The sequence below is a fragment of the Mus caroli genome, chromosome 7 (genome assembly GCF_900094665.2).
Source record: "Mus caroli chromosome 7, CAROLI_EIJ_v1.1, whole genome shotgun sequence".
NCBI lineage: Eukaryota > Metazoa > Chordata > Mammalia > Rodentia > Muridae > Mus > Mus caroli.
In genome coordinates, this window is record NC_034576.1 from 93,520,996 (window position 1) to 93,542,259 (window position 21,264).

At 41.5% G+C, this 21,264-nt stretch overlaps 2 protein-coding genes across 2 annotated transcripts in view; both read right to left on the reverse strand.

The window, feature by feature from the left end:
- Tmem126a (transmembrane protein 126A) overlaps nucleotides 1–5,174 on the reverse strand; it is a 6,766-nt gene extending 1,592 nt beyond the window's left edge. The window contains exons 1-3 of the mRNA XM_021167970.2: nucleotides 4,957–5,174; nucleotides 3,179–3,274; nucleotides 448–641 (exon numbers count right to left, since the gene is read on the reverse strand). Of these exons, the coding sequence (XP_021023629.1) occupies nucleotides 448–641; nucleotides 3,179–3,267 (283 nt within the window). The 5' untranslated portion in view covers nucleotides 3,268–3,274; nucleotides 4,957–5,174. The remainder of the gene's footprint in view (nucleotides 1–447; nucleotides 642–3,178; nucleotides 3,275–4,956) is intronic.
- Nucleotides 5,175–13,870: 8,696 nt separating this feature from the next.
- Nucleotides 13,871–21,049, reverse strand: Tmem126b (transmembrane protein 126B). Its single transcript, XM_021168053.2, has 5 exons — nucleotides 20,923–21,049; nucleotides 17,646–17,767; nucleotides 15,856–16,049; nucleotides 14,630–14,741; nucleotides 13,871–14,197 (listed from the first exon to the last, which is right to left on the reverse strand). Exons 1-5 carry the CDS (start codon nucleotides 21,001–21,003, stop codon nucleotides 14,014–14,016), a joined length of 693 nt encoding a protein of 230 aa, XP_021023712.1. The 5' UTR covers nucleotides 21,004–21,049; the 3' UTR covers nucleotides 13,871–14,013.
- Between the last annotated feature and the right edge of the window lie 215 nt (nucleotides 21,050–21,264).

The window sequence follows — 21,264 nt, forward strand, 5'->3', positions numbered from 1 at the left end:
AAAAAAAAAAAAAAAAAAAAAAAAAAAAAGCAATGACTGTTCTTGTACATGTGCTTGGAGCTCAATTCCCAGCACCCATGTGGCAGCTCACTATCATCTGTATCTATAGTCCATGGGAACCAGTGCCACTACTTGGTCTGTAAATGTACATTCAGACAAAACACTCATATACGCAAATATATATTATAAAAGATTAAAAAATAATACTTCCATATAATGTGCAAATTAACAAGAAACAAAGGCAGCACTATGGGACTGCTGTGTAATATGTATTCTGGTTGGTTGGCAGACCTAATGTGAATCAGTTGTTGCAGAAGATTCTCAGTACATCATTATAGCCCACAGATACTAATTCGGTAATCTTTGGTTCTAATATTTTCAATTTTGAGTTACACGATGGTTAGTATACACTAGTGCAAACTTGGGTGATAATGAGATAAAACATACCTGTACTCAAAGGTAAACTTACAAGACTTTGGTAGGACAGGTTTGCTGTCAAAAATGGGATCACAGCCATTGGTAAGCTAGAAGCTAATCGAGCTTGTGTCACGTTCAAGATTCGCCGAAATAGACTGTTTGCTATTAGGCCCCCAAAAGCAGCATTAAGTCCAATATATGCTGATCCATATTCAAGCAGGTTCCTGAGGATGAGGGAAGTGATGACGTGTAAGTTCTCTAATTCCGGTAGAACTTATCAGCACCCTGGGAAGAATCAGACAAACTAACCCCTTACAGGATCATAAAACCAAAGACAAATTATAGCTTCACACCACATTTCTATTCAAAAAAGGCTTTTGAATTTGGGTAATAAGGAGACCATGACACTAACTATATATGTATTTTATGATATTTAAAGTAAAGAACTGTTCAGAACTTTGCCCCAAATTAGATAACAGGCAACATTTCTGAAGAGGAAGATGCTTGGCTCTTTTGAGCTCTCATGATCAAAAAACAACACATTCTAAGGTAGTGCTATTTATCAATTACTGACTTAAACCCATTGTATCTATAAACAACTTCAGATGTATATCCAACTATTTTGAGTAGTAAGTGTGTTTTCTTGTGCTCATCCCTCAAGTATTAATATCTAGATTAGGAGTCTGGGTACTAATATTACAGTGAGATATACTAGGTAGTTTTTAGTAGCTCACTGATGAAAATTTAACTGGCAATTTGAGATAAATGAATTTTAAGCCAAAACATATATTCTATGTGTTTACCTAAAACTATATAGTACAGTTTGAATAAGCTCTTGAGCTTACAACTCAGTCTGGTTTTCACTACTTGTTTTATGAGCTGCAGTATGGTTTACTATTTCATGTTTCCCATTTCTTCACCTCCACTAGGTTCTGTATTTTTTTGCTTATTTTAAATTTAAAGCTTTTCTAGGTCATCACTACTGAAGCATCATGCTTGCATTTCACTTCATTCATGAGAACCAGTTATGTAAAGTTGACTTCTTGCTAAAGACGCAAGGAAAGCTGCATTCTGCTTTGGAGGTTCTCATCATTGGCTACATGAGACTGAAGTTGAGGTTTTCAGAAGTCTAAAGACAGCTCAGGAAGTTAGAAAACTATTAAAGAACTACAGCCCCAATGTGAGAAGCCTGAATTTTACAGGGGAACTTGAGCACTTTTACAAATATTTAAAAGCCATGAAATAGGACTCACCCCTATTTTATCCATGCTCAGAAATAGTGGAGCTGAAACTTGAAAAGAACACTTGGTTGTCTCCCAACTAAACTGTAATTTGCTGTGGTTGTAAAATGAAACATTTTGATTGTTCACAAGCAAAGTCTTAAAGTGGAGTTCCAGCTCAGTTCCCAGTGCTCCTTGCTGATTTGGTGAAGATCCCACTGGGAGCCTGCTCTCTTCTCAGTTTCTTACATTAGTCATTACAGCTTCCCGTACCTTGTGTATGTACTCTGCCTGTATCTCAGGAAACAACTAAATGGGGGTGTCTATGTAGGGGTGGTGGTAACTTCTGCCCAGTTACAGATTAGGTTCTCTGTTGTAAGACGGCAAGTGCCAACCAAAAGTGGAATTGGTGTGAGTTCACACTAGAAGATGCATCAATCGCCACAGTATGTTTCACATCTTCTGTCTCTAATGTTTCTGTCTTCTATCCCACTTCACTAGTGCCTCTTACCTACTTTAAATCTATTACCCAAACTGGCTGCAATAGACAGTAAAGTTAGTTGGATCTGTTTTTTCCTGCTTGAAACCCTAATATAGGCACCTCCTGTGTTTCAGTAACACTGTTTTCCTCAAGTATGACAGATCCTTGCTTTGTCACTTCTTTGATCCTGTTTCTGTTCTTCTCCTCTTAGAGGTCATGACCCACTCATGACTGAGTGGAATCAATCTGACAGACAGCCTTTGAGTTGCATACCTAGGACCCACACAGAAAGGGAGAAGAGACACTCCTGACAGTTGCTCTCTGACCTCAGCACACGTGCATAGACACAGATCAACCTGAGCTCATTGTAACTGTAGCCACTCAGGCTTTCTGATGGAAAAGGAGTTAAAAGAATATTCTGTAATATCAGCATGCTCCTTAAACTATCTTTTTCATCTTAAAAATCTTTAAACATCCATTTCTGTCATCCGTCTAGCAAGATATTCCATGGTACTCTTTTTTTTTCCTTTTTTTTTTTTTCTTTTTCTTTGGCTTTTTCGAGACAGGGTTTCTCTGTGTAGTCCTGGCTGTCCTAGAACTCACTCTGTAGACCAGGCTGGCCTCGAACTCAGGAATCTGCCTGCCTCTGCCTCCCAAGTGCTGGGATTAAAGGCGTGTGCCACCCCTGCCAGGCCATGGTACTCTTAATAAAGGTAAACATATAGAAATACACTGAGAAGATAAGAGATAGGGTTAACTTGAAAAGGTCTTTTAAGTTATTTATAAATGGATCCATACAGTTTTTTTCACCCCAAAAGCTGAATGGAAAGGTAGGTTCATCAATTAAATATTTCCAAAGTTCTAGTTTCAAATTTCCACAATGTGTTATACAATGCACAAAATGGTTAGTGTCTCTGGGCTTCAGGGTTTTTTATTTTTGTTTTTTTCATCAAAGCAAAAAGACAGCTCAGTTTCCTTTGGGTATGCATAATCCTTCAAATTTAAGATAATCTTTTGAAACATTTTTAGGTAAAGACATTTTAATACTAAGGAATCTTACCTGTCTGATTCTGGAAGCTGTTTAATTTTTCTGGATATGATATTAGGTATTAAATCATCTTTGCTAGTACTTGGTTTATGACCTTCCATCTTGGACCTACAAAACATAAAACAATCCCATTTAAAAAGTATATCTAGAAAAAGTCTTAAGATGCATAATTATGTAAGAGATGTAGATTAATTTATAATCTGAAAGGTCAATGTATATAGATAGAGCATATAAGATTTCCCTCTCCCAATACAGCAGACCAGAAACCTGAACAAGAAAAGCAGCACATAAGTTTCTAAGATGTACTCCACAATCTTGATTTTCTAAGCAATTACTACATGCATGAAACAGATAAGAATTGACTTAATTCAGACATGGTGACATGATTGTTGCTGCCAACAGTTGGGTGGTGGGCCCAGCAGGATCAGCTCAGGGCTGTCCTTGATAATACTGGAATTTGAGGCCAGCAGAGCTACATGAAAACTTATTACAGGAAAACAAAACCCAAAGAATTTGTGCTAGACAAGTGGGGTGGAGGGGTGATGCAACAGAGCCTCACATCATGAGAAAAAGCCAATAGCCAGTAAATGACAAAAACATGAGGTGGAAACTAAGATAACATAGCGATGTCGTTAGGTACACAGGTAATTAAAGTTTCACTTGGAAGCATTCAGGAAAGCTGTGACATCTGCTGGTGGAACTATAAATTGTATTTCAAGTGTAATAACCACGTTGTAAAGACGATTAGGTGTCAAGGGTTAAAAAGGGCTCAGTAGTTGAGAGTGAACACTATTGCAAAGAACAAGGGTTCGGTCTCCAGCTCATAAAATAGGTTTTCTCAACTGCCTGTAACTTGTTCCAGGGAACTGGAATCCTCTTCACCCTTCATAGGCATTGCAGGCATGTGGACACATGATGAAATATAAAATCTGGGGCTCGAGAGTTATGAGCACATGCTGTTCCAGAGGACGCAGGTTCGAGCCCTAGCACCCACATCAAAGCTCATGCACAGCTGTAACTTCAGGCCGAGGGTGACCTGATGCCCTTTTCTGGCCTATGCAGGCACGGCACACACAGGATGAGTATCAGAGTAGAATGGTGGATTCGTTTTTTACTAGATTCGGCTCTTTAAAAACATACTTCCTGGTGACAGGAAAAAAAAAAGTCTGCAACCTGTGGTGATACCTGTACTATTGGGAAGCTGAGGCAGGAGGGTTGTGAGTTCCTGGATGTACTCCAAGACCCTACTTCAAAAGATAAAACAGTAGCAGCAATAAACCAAAACTCTGAAATAACCTGATAATAAATCAGCCTGTCTTGGGTCACCATTCGTACTTAGCTGTGACAGCACTGGAACAGTGTCTTACCAAATCTTGGGGTACCTGTTGTATATATAGCAATGATTTGGAAAATGCTGCATGTGCAAACTCCCATAAACCTTGACTTAAAAATTAACCTCTAAAGTAAAATACAGATTTACAGGTTTAAGTCAGGATCCCAGGATTCAAGTCCTGTTTCTTCTTCCTGGTATTATTTCTCAGTTAATAAATCCCCATCAAAGACAAAGACACCTTGAAATACTACAAAGATCTCTGAAAGTTTCTGTATAAAAACCGAGTATCGGAAAATTAAACTTAGCAATTTGTAAATTGGCAGTCATTCTTCAACTCAATTCAGCCAGGTTTTCCCCTCGCGGGTGGAAAGTGAAGACCGGGTCAGCACACATAGCGTCCCCCACCCTCGTGGCCACCCCGCGCCTCTCCCAGCGCGACACTGGCACAGCTACTCACCATTCGGCAGAATGACTGCAGCTAATGGCTGCCTCCCCAGCCACCCGTGCTTGCCCAGGTCCTCCCGCGCCGAGTCTACCGCAACCTTCGCTAGGGTCGTCTGAGCTCCATCTTTGGCTCACACGTGACTCTGTCTCCGCCTCTGTTTCCTGTCCACGGGCTTCCGGTCCAGGAGAGGCTAAACCGGACTCGCGGTGGGGACTGGCGGGTCCGCTAGCCCATCCCGGGTACAGCCTGCAGAAACAGCCGTGTGGCGGTGACTGGGCTCCACACCACCCCGCCTGGGCACGCAGCCGGACTTCCGAGTCCCCGATCCTGGCGCAGGCTGTATGACAGCCGCTAGGCTACGAGCTTGTGAAGGCAGCTTTGGCAGTGAAGTTAGCCTGAGATTGACTTTTTGCTCCATCATGCTCTTGGATCTTTGTGCCATGTTATGCTGTGGGTGACTTCCAGCAGAACGTGAGCAACTCCAGAGCGAGTGCTTGTTTTTTGTTTTGTTTTCCTTAGCATTCCCCATGTCCTCTAGAACACTGCTTATGTGAAACAGGGTTATCGGAATGTAGTGAAAAACTAACGGTTCAAAAGTAAGGGAGCCGCACGTGATAACGTACTACTTAATCCCAGAATTCAGTAGCCTGAGGCAGGGGCATTTCTGTGAATTCCAGGCCAGCCTGGTCTACGTACAGTGTGAATTCCAAACAAAACAGCCGGGGGCTTAGGGTTTAAATCAGCAACACTGGGAACCAATGTTGTGAGTTTCCGTCTCAGTTTTCATCTGCATCTGTAAAACAGGAAAGGACAAAATTCTTTACCTGGTTATTTTGTAAAATTGTGAGTAGACTATAAAGACGTTTACCAAACGGAGAGGCCTGGAATTTATCAGAAGAAGAATGAGTAGATCCCGTCCCGAAAGACTCCTGACCCGAGAGGCATCAAGTCAATCTTAGTTTGTGTGTGTGTGTGTGTGTGTGTGTGTGTGTGTGTGTGTGTGTGTGTGTGTGTGTTTAAGACTTTACTCCGATTCCTGTGGAACCAAACCCCGGTCCTCTGCAGGAGCAGCAATTGCTCTTAACCAGTGAGTGGGGTGTTTGTTTGTTTTTCCCCAGTCCTTTTTTACACTTTTCTTGTCCGGTGCTGGCATTAGGGTAGCGCCGACTTATTATTAAGTGTAATTTAGCAACTGTTCACTTTTGGGAGCGTTTGTATCATTGTGATGTCATTTGCTGAATGTTTGGTAGAATCATCACGGGAGACTTCTAAACCCTGAGTTTTCCTGATTGAGAGAATTGTAATATAAATTCAGCATCTATAATAGATATTTCGCTGTTCTAAGTGTATATATACCTTTTAGATTGAACTTTGAAACTTTTCTCAGGACAATTGAAATATCCATTTGGTCCAAATTTTCAAGCTTATTGGATTAAACTGTTGATAAATATTTCCTTATGTTTTTAATATCTGTGTATCCTGCAGCGACCTCATATGTCTTCTCTTGATAGTATTTTATTGAATCTTTGAAGCCTGATCAGTCTGGCTAGTGTGATCATAAATAATTTTTTGTTTGTTACACTTTTTTTTGATGTTGGATTTTATGTTTTCAACTTGAATTTTTCTTCTCTGCTGCTTATTCCTATGTGTTTTCTTTTTTCCCCTGGGGTCATTGGTGTGAGACCATTTTACTCTTCAGTTTGTGTGTTTTTTGTCAGAAATTCCCCCCCCCTTTTTTTTTTTAACTTGGCAATATTTTTATTTATTTATTTTGTTTTTTTTTAAATTTTTTTATTATGTATTTTCCTCAATTACATTTCCAATGCTATCCCAAAAGTCCCCCATACCCTCCCCCCCACTTCCCTACCCACCCATTCCCATTTTGTTGGCCCTGGCGTCTGCTTGTGGACGTTGTACATCGTGGTGCGGAGCCTAGTGCGCACCACGATGTACAAGCAATGGAGTCAGCGTTTAGAAGCTGATTATGGGATGGATCCCTGGATATGGCAGTCTCTAGATGGTCCATCCTTTCGTCACAGCTCCAAACTTTGTCTCTGTAACTCCTTCCCTGGGTGTTTTGTTCCCAATTCTAAGAAGGGGCACAGTGTCCACACTTTGGTCTTCGTTATTCTTGAGTTTCATGCGTTTAGCAAATTGTATCTTATATCTTGGGTATCCTAAGTTTTGGGCTAATATCCACTTATCAGTGAGTACATATTGTGTGAGTTCCTTTGTGATTGTGTTACCTCACTCAGGAGGACCTCTTTGTTCCCACAGATTTTGAAATTTAATTTAAAATTAAAAAAATTATTTCCATTTAGTTCAAAAGTCTTGTAATTTCTCTTACGTTTCTTGACCTTTGGTCTATCTAGAAGTGTCTTAGTTTCCTAATCTCTTTTTAAATCTCTGATTCAGTTCTCTTGTGGTTGGAGAACATACTTGGTAGAATTTGAATTCTGGTCCAAATGGGTTTTTCATGTGTGCATGAAAAGAATATATACTCGTCTGTTGTGTCAAAAGTTCCTGAAAGCAACAGCTAAGACGAACTGGGGGATTATGCTTCTTTGCTGGCTTTGTGCTTGTAGAGGTGGGGTCTGTGTTGCCCATATGTAATATAGATGATTTTCCTCTCTCAACTTCTGGAACATCTGGAATATAGGCAAATGCCACTCTGCCCAGAGGACAGTATTGCTTGAGTGTTCTTCATCCTTCCTCATTTGTACCAACTTTTCTATTAAGTACCATGTTATTGAACTCTCCAACTGTTATAAGAAAATTTTCTTTTCAGATTGTCATATATGTTCAAGCTCTGCTATTATATGAGTAAGGGATGCATGATGAAATATCTTCCTTGTCCCTCGTTAATACTCTTTGTTATAAAATCTACTTTAATATAAACATACCTACTCCAGAAACTTGATTAGTTTTAGTTTAAGAGAGGCCTCCCATGTGTGTCCACTGTAAATGTTTCTGCTCGGAAGGGTATCCTGGGACTTGGAAGCCGAGGAACCACACAGCTCTGAGGTGGGACAGTGTCCCAAGGGAAGGGTGTCTCGAGACAGGGGAGCTGAGGAACCTTACAGCTTTGAGGTGGCTTCCTCAGCAGAGGCATGGCAGCTCCTAGGGGAGGGTATCCCCAGCTGAGCTGAGGAACTCAGGAGTCTCAACCCCACCCCTCCTCTTTGCATCTTTTCTTCCTCTCTTCATTATTGCTTCTTCTTCTTCTTCTTCTTCTTCTTCTTCTTCTTCTTCTTCTTCTTCTTCTTCTTCTTCTTCTTCCTTCTTCTTCTTCTTCCTTCTTCTTCTTCTTCCTTCTTCTTCTTCTTCTTCTTCTTCTTCTTCTTCTTCTTCTTCTTCTTCTTCTTCTTCTTCTTCTTCTTCTTCTTCTTCCTTCTTCTTCTTCNCTTCCTTCTTCTTCTTCTTCTTCTTCTTCTTCTTCTTCTTCTTCTTCTTCTTCTTCTTCTTCTTCTTCTTCTTCTTCTTCTTCTTCTTCTTCTCCCTCCTCCTCCTCCTCCTCTTTTTCTTGGCTTCTTCCAACCAGTCACACCAAGCAGAAAATCTCATGAAAGAGATTGGAGGGTTCAGAGCATGGAGGGACAAATCCAGGGATGGCTGCTTTCTGTCCCCAGGAGCAGACAGCAAGGAACTGGACAAAGGGGCAGCGCTTGTATAGGATTCCTGAGGAGTGGAGCTTTTCAGGGCAGAGATTTTCAGAATGAGAATTGGTAGGATTTCAAGTGGTAGAAGCCCAGGAATTGGTGGAGTTTTCTGTTCAGGTATTGGTGGGCTTCCTGCTCAGGGATTGGTGGGGTTTTGTGGGAAGCTCAGGGATTGGTGTCTCTTTTTCACCCTCTTTTCCCTGCCTGCATCAGGCTCATGGGTGGGTTAGGGTGGGAAGTCCTTCCCAACTTCAGTTGCCATCTCTGTGGAACTGCTGGGGTGTGAGGTGGGTGAGTGGAGAGGAGGCAGTGTCTCTGCACAGCTCCTCTGGACTGTAGACAGCTCCTCTGGACTGTAGAGAGCTCCTCTGGGACTGCTCCTGCAGTTGCAGGAATGGCGGTTTGACACCGTGGACAGCTCCTGTAGCGCCCATGACAGCTGCAGACTGAGAAGATGTCCTGATGCTGCCATTTTGGACAGCTCCTGTGGGACACTTTATTTTGGCAGCTGTGAGCTGGGCGCGGGAAGGAGGGGCCTGGTACTGCTTTGATGGCTTTTCTGGCGCACTGCTCAGGGACTATATGCACACACATGTGCTTACCACTCTAGAGGGGATGGGACCTGGGAGAATGGAGTTGATCAATAAGGCAGAGTAAAGTATCATAAAGACAACTTTATTCTGAGCATCAGACAGTTTTACTCTGAGGGCTAAGAGGAATCAAATGAGTTGTGTACCTTGTTTGCTCCATCCCCATGAGATAACACAATAAAAAGGAGCCACTTTTGATACAGAAGACAGGCCTTCCCTAGACACCTACCTAAGGGTTATAATTGCTGTGATTAAACACCACGACCAAAGCATTTGTGGGAAGAGTTTATTTGGCTTATCCTTGTGTATCACTGTTCATCCTTAAAGGAAGTCAGGACAGGAACTCAAACAGGGTAGGAACCTGGCTAGAGGAGCTCATGCAGAGGCCATGGAGGAATGCCGTTTACTGGCTTGCTCATTTTGGCTTGTTCAATCTGCTACCTTACAACGCCCAGGACTACCAGCACAGGGATGGTATCATCCACAACGATCTGCACCCCCTATCAATCACTAAGAAGATACCCTAGAGTTGGTATACACTGCCTCTTATGGAGGCATCTTCTCAGTTGAGTCTCTTTAGGATGACTGTAGCTTGTGCCATGTTGACACAAAATCCTTGATCTTGGACTTTTCATCCTTCACCCTGTGAGAACATCCTGCTGCTTACAAACCTGCTGGTAACATTTCTTTCAGCATCTCAAATAGACTGACAGCAGCTAACAGACTTCCTAAGAGTTGGGGACTGTTTTGATCTCTCTATCCTGTTTAATGAGGCATGTGAGTTTCACTCCTCATTTCTGTGAAGTAGCGTACTCAGAGCCATTCTGTGGTCAGTAGTGAAGCTAGATTTGATCCAGTATATACTTTTCATTATATGCTATTTGCCTCTAGAACTTTGCTACTTTCCACGACTAATTCAACTTCACCTTTGGGCTGAGGCATAACAGGCCATTTTCAATTGTAGAAAATATGCATGCATACATGCTTGTGTGTGTGTACACTTGTGCGTACTTGCCTGTGCTTATGCATTGACACCCAAGGAGGGCATCAGGTGTCTTCCTCTATTATTCTGTCTTACTCACCAGGGTCTCACTAAATTGAACTTTGTGGGTTTTGGCAAGCCTGGTAGACATAGGACCCACTGTTCCTTTTGTCTCTGCCCCAGTCGGTGCTGGTGTAATAGGCATGCATGGGGTCATGCTTAGCTTGTTATGTGGGTGTTGGGATTCCAACTATGGTCCTCATGTCTGAGGAACAGGTGCTATAAACTTTGAACCATTTCTCTAGCCCTAGAAAAGTCAGTTTGAAGTAGATAACTATGGTGTGGTGACTCAGCTTCCAAATAGCAGAGGAAATGAAGAAAGGCCAACCTTGCTGTATTTCCAGTGTTACCAGTTTCTAATATAACATATACAAGAATGACCTGTGGGGTTTCATTCCACACCTTTTCTCATCAGAATGAAGATAAATATACAGTTGAGGAATGTTTTAGCAGATTTCATTTGTTATGAATTATTTTGTTTAGATTTTTGTCCTTCTTGAGAGCAGTGATTGAATCATTACACATCTGGTTTTTAATGTAAGACATACAGATGTATGATATTTAAATTGTAAGCAAAGACAATTTATGTAATTAAGAGCATGCCTAGGATATGGATTCAGGGTAGAGAGAAGAGGGACGTTTTTCTCTATGAGACATAGATGTCCTTACATTCATAGATAACACAGGGGTAGTGGTTCTCAACTTTCCCAATGCTGTGACCCTTTAATTCAGTTCCTCAGGCTGTGGTGACCCCCCCAACATTAAATTATTTTCATTGCTACTTAATAACTGTAATTTTGCTCCTGTTATGAATTGTAAATATTTTTGGAGATAAAGGTTTGCCAAAAGGGTCATGACCCATAAGTTGAGAACTGGTGAGATAATGTTAAGCACATGAAGTTGGCTTTTCAAAGGGAGAGGTGTTTAACCTGTTTTCCATCCAGAAGCCTGGAGTGGACATGATTAACAGCCTGGTAACCTTTGTGCTATTTGTGTGGCCAAGGCCATACTGAATCCTCCCCCAGGCCTGTATCATGAGCTTTCTTTTCTCAGCCAATCTCTTAGAACTATCTTTATGAAAGATGTCACATGTACTTTACCAAGTTTTGATGTAGTGATGCCTTAAGCTTTGTTGTGCATATGGAATTGAATTACCACTAGGAAACTTTTACCAAATTGTGCTGTGCTTAAATATGCCTAAAATAAACCACACAAGGTCAGACTCAAGGTTTGAACAAACAGCAGCTACTGAGTCATGTTGAACTGCTTGCTTGGATCATTACCGATGATCACAGAGACCCCTACAATGGCTGCCCAATGTGTGGGGCTTGACTCTTGGAGAAGGTAAGAAAAAATTTCTGTAAACTGAAGTGGAGAGTAGGAGTTTTGTCCTCTTATCCAAATAGTCCCCACTGTAACTGATAGAGCGAAATAAGCATAGGTTCTTCTTAGACCTCTAGGGTAAAGCATTTTACAGTTATTGAGATGTTTGTCAGGATTCAGAAACAAATTATTAAGACCAATAGCTCTGCAACTTCATAAGTGACTATAAAATTCAACCCTTGCTTTCCTAAACAAGGAACCACTTGTTTTGGTAACTGGAAGCACATAGGAGCTAATGCAAAAAGAGCCCAGAAAAGGGCAATAAAATCCCTGTCAATTATTTTGCAATCTGGAATTCAGTAATGTATTGCTTGAACCCTTTCAGGAGGACCATTAAAAAGTTGTCAGTTGGACACATCTTGGCAGAGCCAGGTAGGTGGACTCTGAAGCCACTTCTTGTGGTACTGAGCCCAATGTGTTTAGGGCTGGCCTTCCTGAACAGACCAGAATTCAGAGCCCTCCAACTCTGCAGCCCACTCTGCTGTCCTTCTCAGGCCCAGTGGGGAGGGGAGTCTAATGAAGGCTTGAGTTAGGCAGTGGCACTGCTACATGAGCCTGGAGCTTAGCTACTTCCACAGTTTGGTTTTTGTATTTCTCATTGTGGGAATGACCCACTGTAAACTGAAGTGGTGCCTTTACGGAGACCATTTATCTCTTTGAGGATAACCCCGTGTGATTATTTGTGAGCACAGGGACCTCCATGCATTCTCCTTTTTATTGAACTTTTATTGATTGTGAATTTCATACCATGCACCCCAATCCCACTTATCTCATTGTCCTTTTGTACACTCTTCCCTTGCAACCTCCTGACAAAAGAAAAAAAATCTTGTTGTGAGGCTGTAGGTTGTCACACAAGGTAGTGTGTCCCCACAGTATAACCCTTTTTAAGATTTATTTATTATTATTCATAAGTACACTGTTGCTGTCTTCATACACACCAGAAGAGGGCATCAGATCTCATTATGGGTGGTTGTGAGCCACCATGTGGTTGCTGGGATTTGAACTCAGGACTTTCAGAAGAGCAGTCAGTGCTCTTAACAGCTGAGCCATCCTGCCAGCCCTTGCCCACACTTCTTTACTTGCAAATGTTCATTTCAATGAGTCACTGGTCTGGTCAGGATTCCTTTCAGATATTCTGTTGTTGCCCTGTTATGGAGATCCTGCAGCTTTGGGCCAGCCTTCTTCATGCATTCCAGAAGTTCAGAGATGGGATAGATGAGCAAGCATACCTTGCTTTCTGGGCTAAATGCAGGGCCCATTCTCCTAAGTGCTGCAGCTGGTAAGGTGTGGGGCCAGCATTCCTGCTCTCATGCCTTCTGGGCCAGCTCTTCCAGGATGCCCAGGTGAGGGGTGGAGCCTGCACAGCCCTCAGACACCAACCCGGACCCAAGAAGTCCACCAGTCTTTGGTGGTAACAGACCGTCTGCTTCTGCAGAGCCTTGGACCCGGACATGGCCCTTGGTAGTAGGACCATGGTAGTAAGGCCAGGACCTTACCATAGCCTTAGGTGGCATCACGGGCTACTCACATCAGGCTGTTCCTCACTACCCTCAAGTCTCCTGTTCTGTCTCTCTTCACTGCATGCATCCTTCTGCTTCTCTTTCTCTTCCATCTCTCCACCACTTACTTACTCATCTTAGTGACACCTGGGGCCTTTGGGGTTATCTCAGGAGTGCTATACCCTGCCAAGGCAGGGGACATGTTGGGTGTGGTCTGCCCACCTGGGCCCTGTGGTGCTGAACTGGGGCTCATCTCAGGTTTGCTCTCACCTTCTATATTTTCCTTTCTTATGACCTTCCCATTCCTCTAACATTTAGCTCATTTTCCTTTCCCATGAAATATCATTGGCCTCAATAGTTAACAGTTTCAGTCTCAGTTCCCTCAGAGTATGCATCTCTCATGCCATCTTATAACATGTGTTCATATTTCTTACTCCTCTTCTAAGAAGTCTTTCTTTTTTTTTTCTTTTTGGTTTTTTGAGACAGGGTTTCTCTGTATAGCCCTGGCTGTCCTGGAACTCACTTTGTAGACCAGGCTGGCCTCGAACTCAGAAATCCGCCTGCCTCTGCCTCCCGAGTGCTGGGATTAAAGGCGTGCGCCACCACGCCCGGCTTAAGAAATCTTTCTTTAGGGATCATTTCTTATTACATATAGCGTGTGACACATACCAGAAAATCACTGTATCTGCACAGGTCAGATCTGAGGCTCCAAACCCATTCCTACATACAATGAAGAAAAAAAGAAGAAACTTGTGTTTGTTTAACATTTATAACATTCATAATTACTGAGTATCTGATATATACCAGGCAAAAGTTCCTTTTCCCTCTTAGACCAGTGGCAAAGTCCGTCTATAAAAAAGTTCATTCCATTGAACCGGCTTCCATGGAGTCTTTGGTTAGTCATCAGGCACAGGCCTTGCACGTGCTTTCTCACATATACTGTAATGATTTAAGCCAGTAAACACTCCCATTATTATCTGAAAGAATAGAGGAATGGCCATTGCTTTCATCCCAGTTTGACAAAGGAGTAACCAATGGAGCATGACTCTTCCCTTTGGTGGCAGTGGAACAGTCTGATACCTGAAAATGGAAAAGAACCAGCAATGTCTCTGGGACTGACACACTAACAAATGCTACTCTTTTCTCGGGTCATTTCCAGTGTAGGTTTATCACTGTAGATAAGAACGTTGAATGCTAGTAGGCTATTTTGTTTTGATTAGCCTGTAGCTCAAGAAAAAGAGGAGTTTATCAGTGCCAGCCCTTCAATTAAACAACAAAGTAAAGAATTAGGAAGAGAAAGGGCTGGGAAGACAGTTCAGTCAGTAAAATGCTTGCCAGGTAATTGTGAGGACCAAAGTGTGATCCCCAGAACCCAATACACACACACACACACACACACACACACACACACACACACACACACACACACACACACGGAAGTGGGGAGGTGTGGGGACCAGGTGAGCAAGAATAAAGAAAAGAGGAAGGGAAGGAATGGATGGATGGACTTACTTAACTGCCAAACGTCCATTTTTATAGAAAGCCAAAGCACTGGGGTAGGAAACGCCGCATGCCATGCCAATTAGCGCGCTCCTTAGAACACAGCTTTCCTTGCTTATGTCACCTAGACGGCGAGAGAAAAGTTAGCCTCTCTTTGAGACTTAGGATAACTACTAAAGTGAAGCTGTCTATCAAAGCACACTTACTTTGCTGTTTGCAACCACAGGTAAACAGTAAATAGAATATTAGGAATTCAAAGCCTGGGACTTAAGAGGCTTAACTGCACCTTGTTTTGAAACTCTTCATTGTATGTTAACACACGGAGATTTACTATTTATATGTGCCTTTTTTGTTTTATTTTTTGAGACAAAGAGTATCTGGGCAAAAGCCCTGGCTGTCCAGGAACTTATAGACCAAGTTGGCCTCAGACTCACAGATATTCAAATGCCTCTGCCTCCCAAATGCTGGGATTACACTTGTGTGTGCTGTTTACAGAAGCAATGCCACAGTAAAACATACTAAACTATCATGTCACATACTTGGACATATGTATTTTTTACTACGTGTCAGGTATACATGTTAGTATCAGGAATACAACTGTCATTAAAAAGAGATGTCTGGGTGAGCATGGTGTCAGATGCTATTAATCCCAGCACTAGAAAGGCAGAGGCAGGTGGATCTAGTTTGAGGCTACCCAGGTCTACACAGCAAGTTTCAGAAGAGCCAGGGCTACACACAGAAACGCTGTCCTGAAAAAGAAAGAGAGAGAGAGAGAGAGAGAGAGAGAGCGAACACTTCTAGGCAGTCTACTAGAAAAGGAAGTAATTAGAAAGACAACCGATCAGAAGGGCTGGAGTTATGGCTTAACACTAAGTGCACTTGCTGCTCTTACAGAGGACCCAGGTTTTGTTCCAACATGGTGGTTCAAAGCCACTCCTAACTCTAGTTCTGTGGAGAGTATCACTTGCATGATTAGGACTACTGTGTACAACAACAAAAAAACAATCTTATTCTGAGCATTCCAGTAACTTTTTTGTGTATGTACCTAGCTGTACTATAAGTAGTTGGTTTGTATAATCTCAATAGAAAAAAAAAATCCTTGTAAAAAAAAAAAAAAGCAAAAACAATGACTACTGTGTAGAGCAAACCAAGAAATATATAAAAATTATACAAATGTTTGTTAATGAGTAACTTTAATTTGTTATAGCTACATTATACATTGATGAATTTAAACTTACCTGATTGCAAAGCATCTGTTACAAAGAGCTTGTAAGAAACGATGGTAGCCAAAACTGGAAGTGTAGTCAGGGATGCATAGGTCTTCAAAGCTTCATATTTAACCTTGAAACTGTTTCGGAAAACTAAGTTTGCCATTATGCCAGACAAACTATTACTTGTTCCAAAGATCAAAGTTCCATGTATATTTAAAGTCCTAACGGGAACAAAGACAAAAGTTTAACATAACATTCTTCAAATGAGTCCCATGTTTACCCAGCATCTCATATTTCTTGTTATTAAAATAATTGTCTCAAAGGAAAAAATGGCTTAGGATCATCTAGAAAAAAAGCTATTTTCACATGGTTAGCCTGTCTAGAAAAGAACTATTTGTGAATTGGCCCAGATACTTCTAAAATAATTTGTCTGTGGTTTATAAACTTCAGTGAACGAGATCTGCCATATTTTTTGACCTAACTCTGGCTCCTACCTGAATGGAGAAAGCTCTGAAGTCTAATTGCTATTTAACTTAATCTCGAGTTCTTTTAATAAAAGTCAAAATTGTAGTATGAGATCACTGTGCCATAGTCCTTTCCGCATTCTCCATCTCTTCAGTCCTCCGGCACTTTGGCTGAGATCATCGGCATCAGTCTCTTTCACACTAGTCAGAGTTCACACTACTACTGCCTGCTATCTTGCTTTGGGGATCACTTGTCTTTGCCTCAAAGGCTTGAACTGCTACATCCACCTGGAATTTCTATGGGTTTCTGGGGATCCAAACTGCAGTGTTTACACATGCAGAGCTTTGACCACTGAGTCATCACCCTAACCTTGCTAAACTGACTAATATAACTGTCCATCAGTATAATACAAGTAGCCTTCAAAATGCTTTCATACTAATTACTTTTAATTTAGAAAATATTTGTATAAATAATATCTCAGCAATACGTTTGGGCATATTTTTAAGAAGCAAAAGAAGGGGTTTGGTTCCCAGAACCCACATCTGAGGGCTTGCAACAGCTTCAACAGTTCTATTGTATCAAAGCCCTTCTCTAGCTTCCTCTTCCTCTGGAAGCTTTCTAGCATGTTCGACATAAATGGCATACAGTCACACACACACACAAAGTCTTATAAAAAGAAGCAAAAGAAATTATCCAGAGTCTAACAAACCAATATTTCAATTCACTGGCATTTTTGCTCAGTTTGTAATCAACTCAAGAACTGGTTTTTTTCTTTCTCCATGAACTATTTACTAGAAGAGTCTTCAGGACTTTTGTAAAGGCATCTTTTGGAACTTCACTGTTGCCAATTCTCCCCAACCCCACCACCCCCATATGTAACTATCTAGACCAGTGGTTCTCAACCTTCCTAATGCTGTGACACTTTAATATAGTTCCTCTTGTTTTGGTGACCCCATACCATAAAATTATTCTGTTGCTACTTTATAACTGCAATTTTCTAACTGTTATGGATTGTAATATAAACATATGCAATGCAGGGCATCTATGCAACCTCCAAAGGGGCCACGCCCCATAGGTTGATAACCACTGAACTAGAAGAGTCTCGTCTTAGACAAATGTTTAAGATAGCAATTCAAGCTGCCACTGGAATCAGAGTAATTGAAAGAGATAGTCAAAGTCTAAAGGAAAAACGTTTTGGCAAAATGTTATATAGCTACGCTACCCGGGAAATAAAAACTTTTGAGGTGACAAAAAGAAGCAAAAGAAGTAAGTAGTTTCTTAACCCTCCGAGACTGGGACTAGGAAGGCTGCACAAGTAAAGTAATGGGATCAGTTATCACTGTGTCTCTTACTTGTCGTTTCTATAATGTTCAAACTTCTTTTCTATAATTTCAGAGATTATCGGGCTTCTGAACTTTGCATCTCCTAGAGAAGGAATCAGCTGACCATGTTTATAAAGTGCCATCTTGATGTCCTGGAAAACACAAAATCTCAGAGTCATAATAGTGAACAACACTAATATTGCATAAAACTTTATAAAACTATGTTCAGACTAAGTCCATTTAGGGTCTAGGAATGTGCTAGGTACCTTGTTATCTGCTTTCACATATTTTAAAAAACCAATTCAATCAACAGTTACTAGACTCTTGACAGTTAAAAGATGGGGTGTTTTTTGTTTTGTTTTGTTTTTGAGTTACATAAAAACTGGGAAAACGACTATTTCTGTGTTTGCATGTGTGGTGGTTTGAGGAAGAATGGCCCCCCATAGGCTCATATATTTGAATGCTTAGTTATCAGGGAGGAGCACTGGCATTATGTGGGGATTTAGAAGGATTAGGAGTTGTGGCTTTGTCTGAGGAAGTATTTCACTGAGCATGCATGGCCTTTGAGATTTCAAAAACCTATGCCAGGTCAGGTGCTTCTCTGTCTCTTTGTCTGTCTGTCTGTCCATCTGCCTGCCTCTGCTGCCTGTGGATCAGGATATACTGTTTCAGTTCCAGGGCTGTTAAAATGATAATGGACTAACCCTGTGAAGCTATGAGCAAGTCTTGAACTAAATGTTCTCTATTATAAGAGTTGCTGGGGTCATGGTGTCTTTTCACAGCATTAGAACAACGATTAAGACAATAGATGAGAAAACTGAGTTTCAGAAAGCTTGTCTTGCTACTGAGATAGTGATTTTGTTTTCCTTCAGCATAGCTTCCTCTGTTCATTCCAAAAGAGTAGAAGGCCCAGCTTTTTTAATCCTCTTGAAGTAACAGCAGAAATAATACCTGCATGTTGACAAAGATCTATCTTTGTCTTAGGGTTTTATTCCTGTGTAGCAAAACCATGACCAAGGCAACTCTTACAGAGAAAAACATTTAACTGGGGCTGGCTTTCAGTTTCAGAGGTTTAGTGCTGACTAACAGTTTCAGAGGCATTATCATCATGGAGGTAAGTAAACACAGTGGCGTGTAGGCAGGCTTGATCTGAAGACAGCAGGAGACTGTGTGTTTAGCTTGAGCACAGGAAAGCCCACCCACCCACAGTGACAAACTTCCTTAACACTGCCACACCTTCTAATATTGCTACTCCCCATGAGCAAAGCATTCAAACATGCAAGTCTATGGGTTCCATTCCTATTCAAACCACCACACTTGTCTTCTCTCATGAAAGCCTAAGCCAGTTTGGGAGGTTATTTTGGGGCTAAGGGAAGGTAGGAGAGAACAGAAAGTGCTTTGGAAAGTGGAGAAACAACAACAACAACAACAACAACAAGCAGTCAGAGTTGGGTACTGTTCCGGCCTGGGAAGAGGGAGTGCACCATAGTTATCTTGGACTTTATGTTGCAATTCAGTTTTCTAGTAGGGCCTAGGGTAGAAAGCAGGCAGGGTCTTTGTCAGAAATAGCTATGTGATATACTGTGAAGCCTGGACAAAGGGAATGAACTCAGGGTTTGTAAGGTCTCTGTGTCCCATGTGATAAGCCAATAGTTGCCCACATTAAGAACCATAAGAGTTTCACCAAGAGATTAAAAAATAAATTCCAGATTCCCTTTTGAGTTTCTGGTTATACATAAGACTTTTGGGTCTTTGTGGAAAACACTTGTTAAATCCTTTGGTACTATGACATTTTATGTACCTTAAGAGTATTTCATTTCATTCAAACAAAGATATATGGACACTTTCTACAAATCCAAAATTTTGGTTTTAAATATTTACTTATTTCATCAGTGAGATGTCTACTGATTCAAAGTTCAGTGCTTTTTATTTTTTGCTCTACATTTTCTAGATTAATCGATGAAAAGTTATAAAGTCAAAGGTTCATTACAGATGACATGCTAACATTTATAAGTGACGAGCATATAATAAGCCTAAAATTAATGAAAAAAAAAAATGGAGCCTGACTCCAGGAAATCAACACACACAAAGAATGGGTTCCTTGATCTTCTTAAGGTGGTATACGATTGATCAAAAGACCAGTATTTCTGCCTTAATACAAAACAGCATGTAAGTCAGTTCTTTAAGATAGCTGAGAAGGGGGGGGGGGCAGAGCAGGCATAAAATACTTTACAAATTATAATTTTTGGGGGGGACTAAACTTACATCTTTTGCTCCCCCTTTCTGCTATCCAAATGGAAAAATGGAAGAAGAAATAGTATTTTCTAAGGAGGATTTTCTAACCAATCCATCTAGTGTATGATGAAGGCAGATATCAATAGCATCATGGCTAATCCAAAAAATGTAGAGAAATTTTTGTTCTGTTCTCATCCAATCCCCTGAACAGCCCTCTTCACCACCCACAGAAAATTTCCAGGCCTTTAAGACAGCTTTGGGGAAAAGGGTACCCACAATTATGGCTGCAGGACAGTCAATATTGAAATAATAAAAAGCAACAGCAAATATTTTTGGCATCTGGCATTTGCAAGGTTTTCACTACACTCTCCTTAATTAAAAAGATATAGATTATTAACTTGCCCAGAGTTTTTTGTTTTGTTTTAACTTATTTTTGTGCTGTTGGTATAGAAGCCTGGGCTTCAGGCCTGACAAGTGCTCCATCATCAGATTCCAAGGAAGTCTTTCAGCAAGAACTGAAAATGAAGATTTTTGCCACAACCAACTTTTAATCTGAGAGTTAAGGAAGTTCAAAGTCACTCAACTGATCAGATCACCATCCTTATACAAGTTAAGTGCATTTGTGTGGGCGTATGGCCTGCAAAGTGTTTGTGTGTTGTATTTTTAAGTGTATTATTTGACCTTCAGAATTTTATTCAACATGATTTGTCCAGCCGTGGTGTATATTAGGTTCTCGGGTAATCAAAAAGGTGAATGCATTCAAGAAGCCATCATAACCTGGCGTTAAGTCAGAACACACCAAATCAATAAAAGGCAGGAGACTTAAACAGAATGAGAGAACTAGAGGTCGGGCCGGGTGGGGTAAGGCGATAAAGTATTTGTAATTGAAGAAAGGTCCTCGGGAAAGAGAAACATGCTGTATTTAATCGGTTTAAGACTTCAGGTCTACGTGGTTCGGAACTAGAGATTTGATTACACTCTATATAAAGTCGGGCTCAGTTCTATTTGCTCAAATCCTTCACGTGCATCATCTCCGAGGAGGCGACCCACACCACCCTAGATTTCCGCCTACCTGGGGTGCTTCCCTATTTCCCTCCTGCACAACACCAGCAACCTTCGACTCCAACCAACTTGGTCGCTCGGACGCCGCCATCTTGGCGCCTCACGTGACTGACAGGAGGGCGTGGCCGGAGCGCCTGGGGCGGGACTTGCAGCTGTCTGACAGCTCGTACCTTTAGCCCAGTACGCCTCCACCCAGTCAAAAGCCGCGCCCTCCAGCCGGGCGGAGATTGGGCGTGGCGTCCCAGATCTGCAATCGCTCATTGGCTCCGAGGAAGGCTCAGGGTCAGGGGCCCGCCCCTAGCCAGCCTTGCCTTGTCCTCCGCCAAATTGTCAGCCTGGCCAACCTGAAGGG

What these genes read in the sequence shown, in the direction of transcription:
- Tmem126b (XM_021168053.2), bottom strand. Translation starts at nt 21,003, where the DNA reads ATGGCGGCGTCCGAGCGACCAAGTTGGTTGGAGTCGAAGGTTGCTGGT. An exon ending in GAACATTATAGAAACGACAA is followed by an intron (nt 16,050 to 17,645) that starts GTAAGAGACACA and finishes TGTTCCCGTTAG; the next exon opens with GACTTTAAATATACATGGAA. An exon ending in AATGGACGTTTGGCAGTTAA is followed by an intron (nt 14,198 to 14,629) that starts GTAAGTCCATCC and finishes TTCCATTTTCAG; the next exon opens with GTATCAGACTGTTCCACTGC.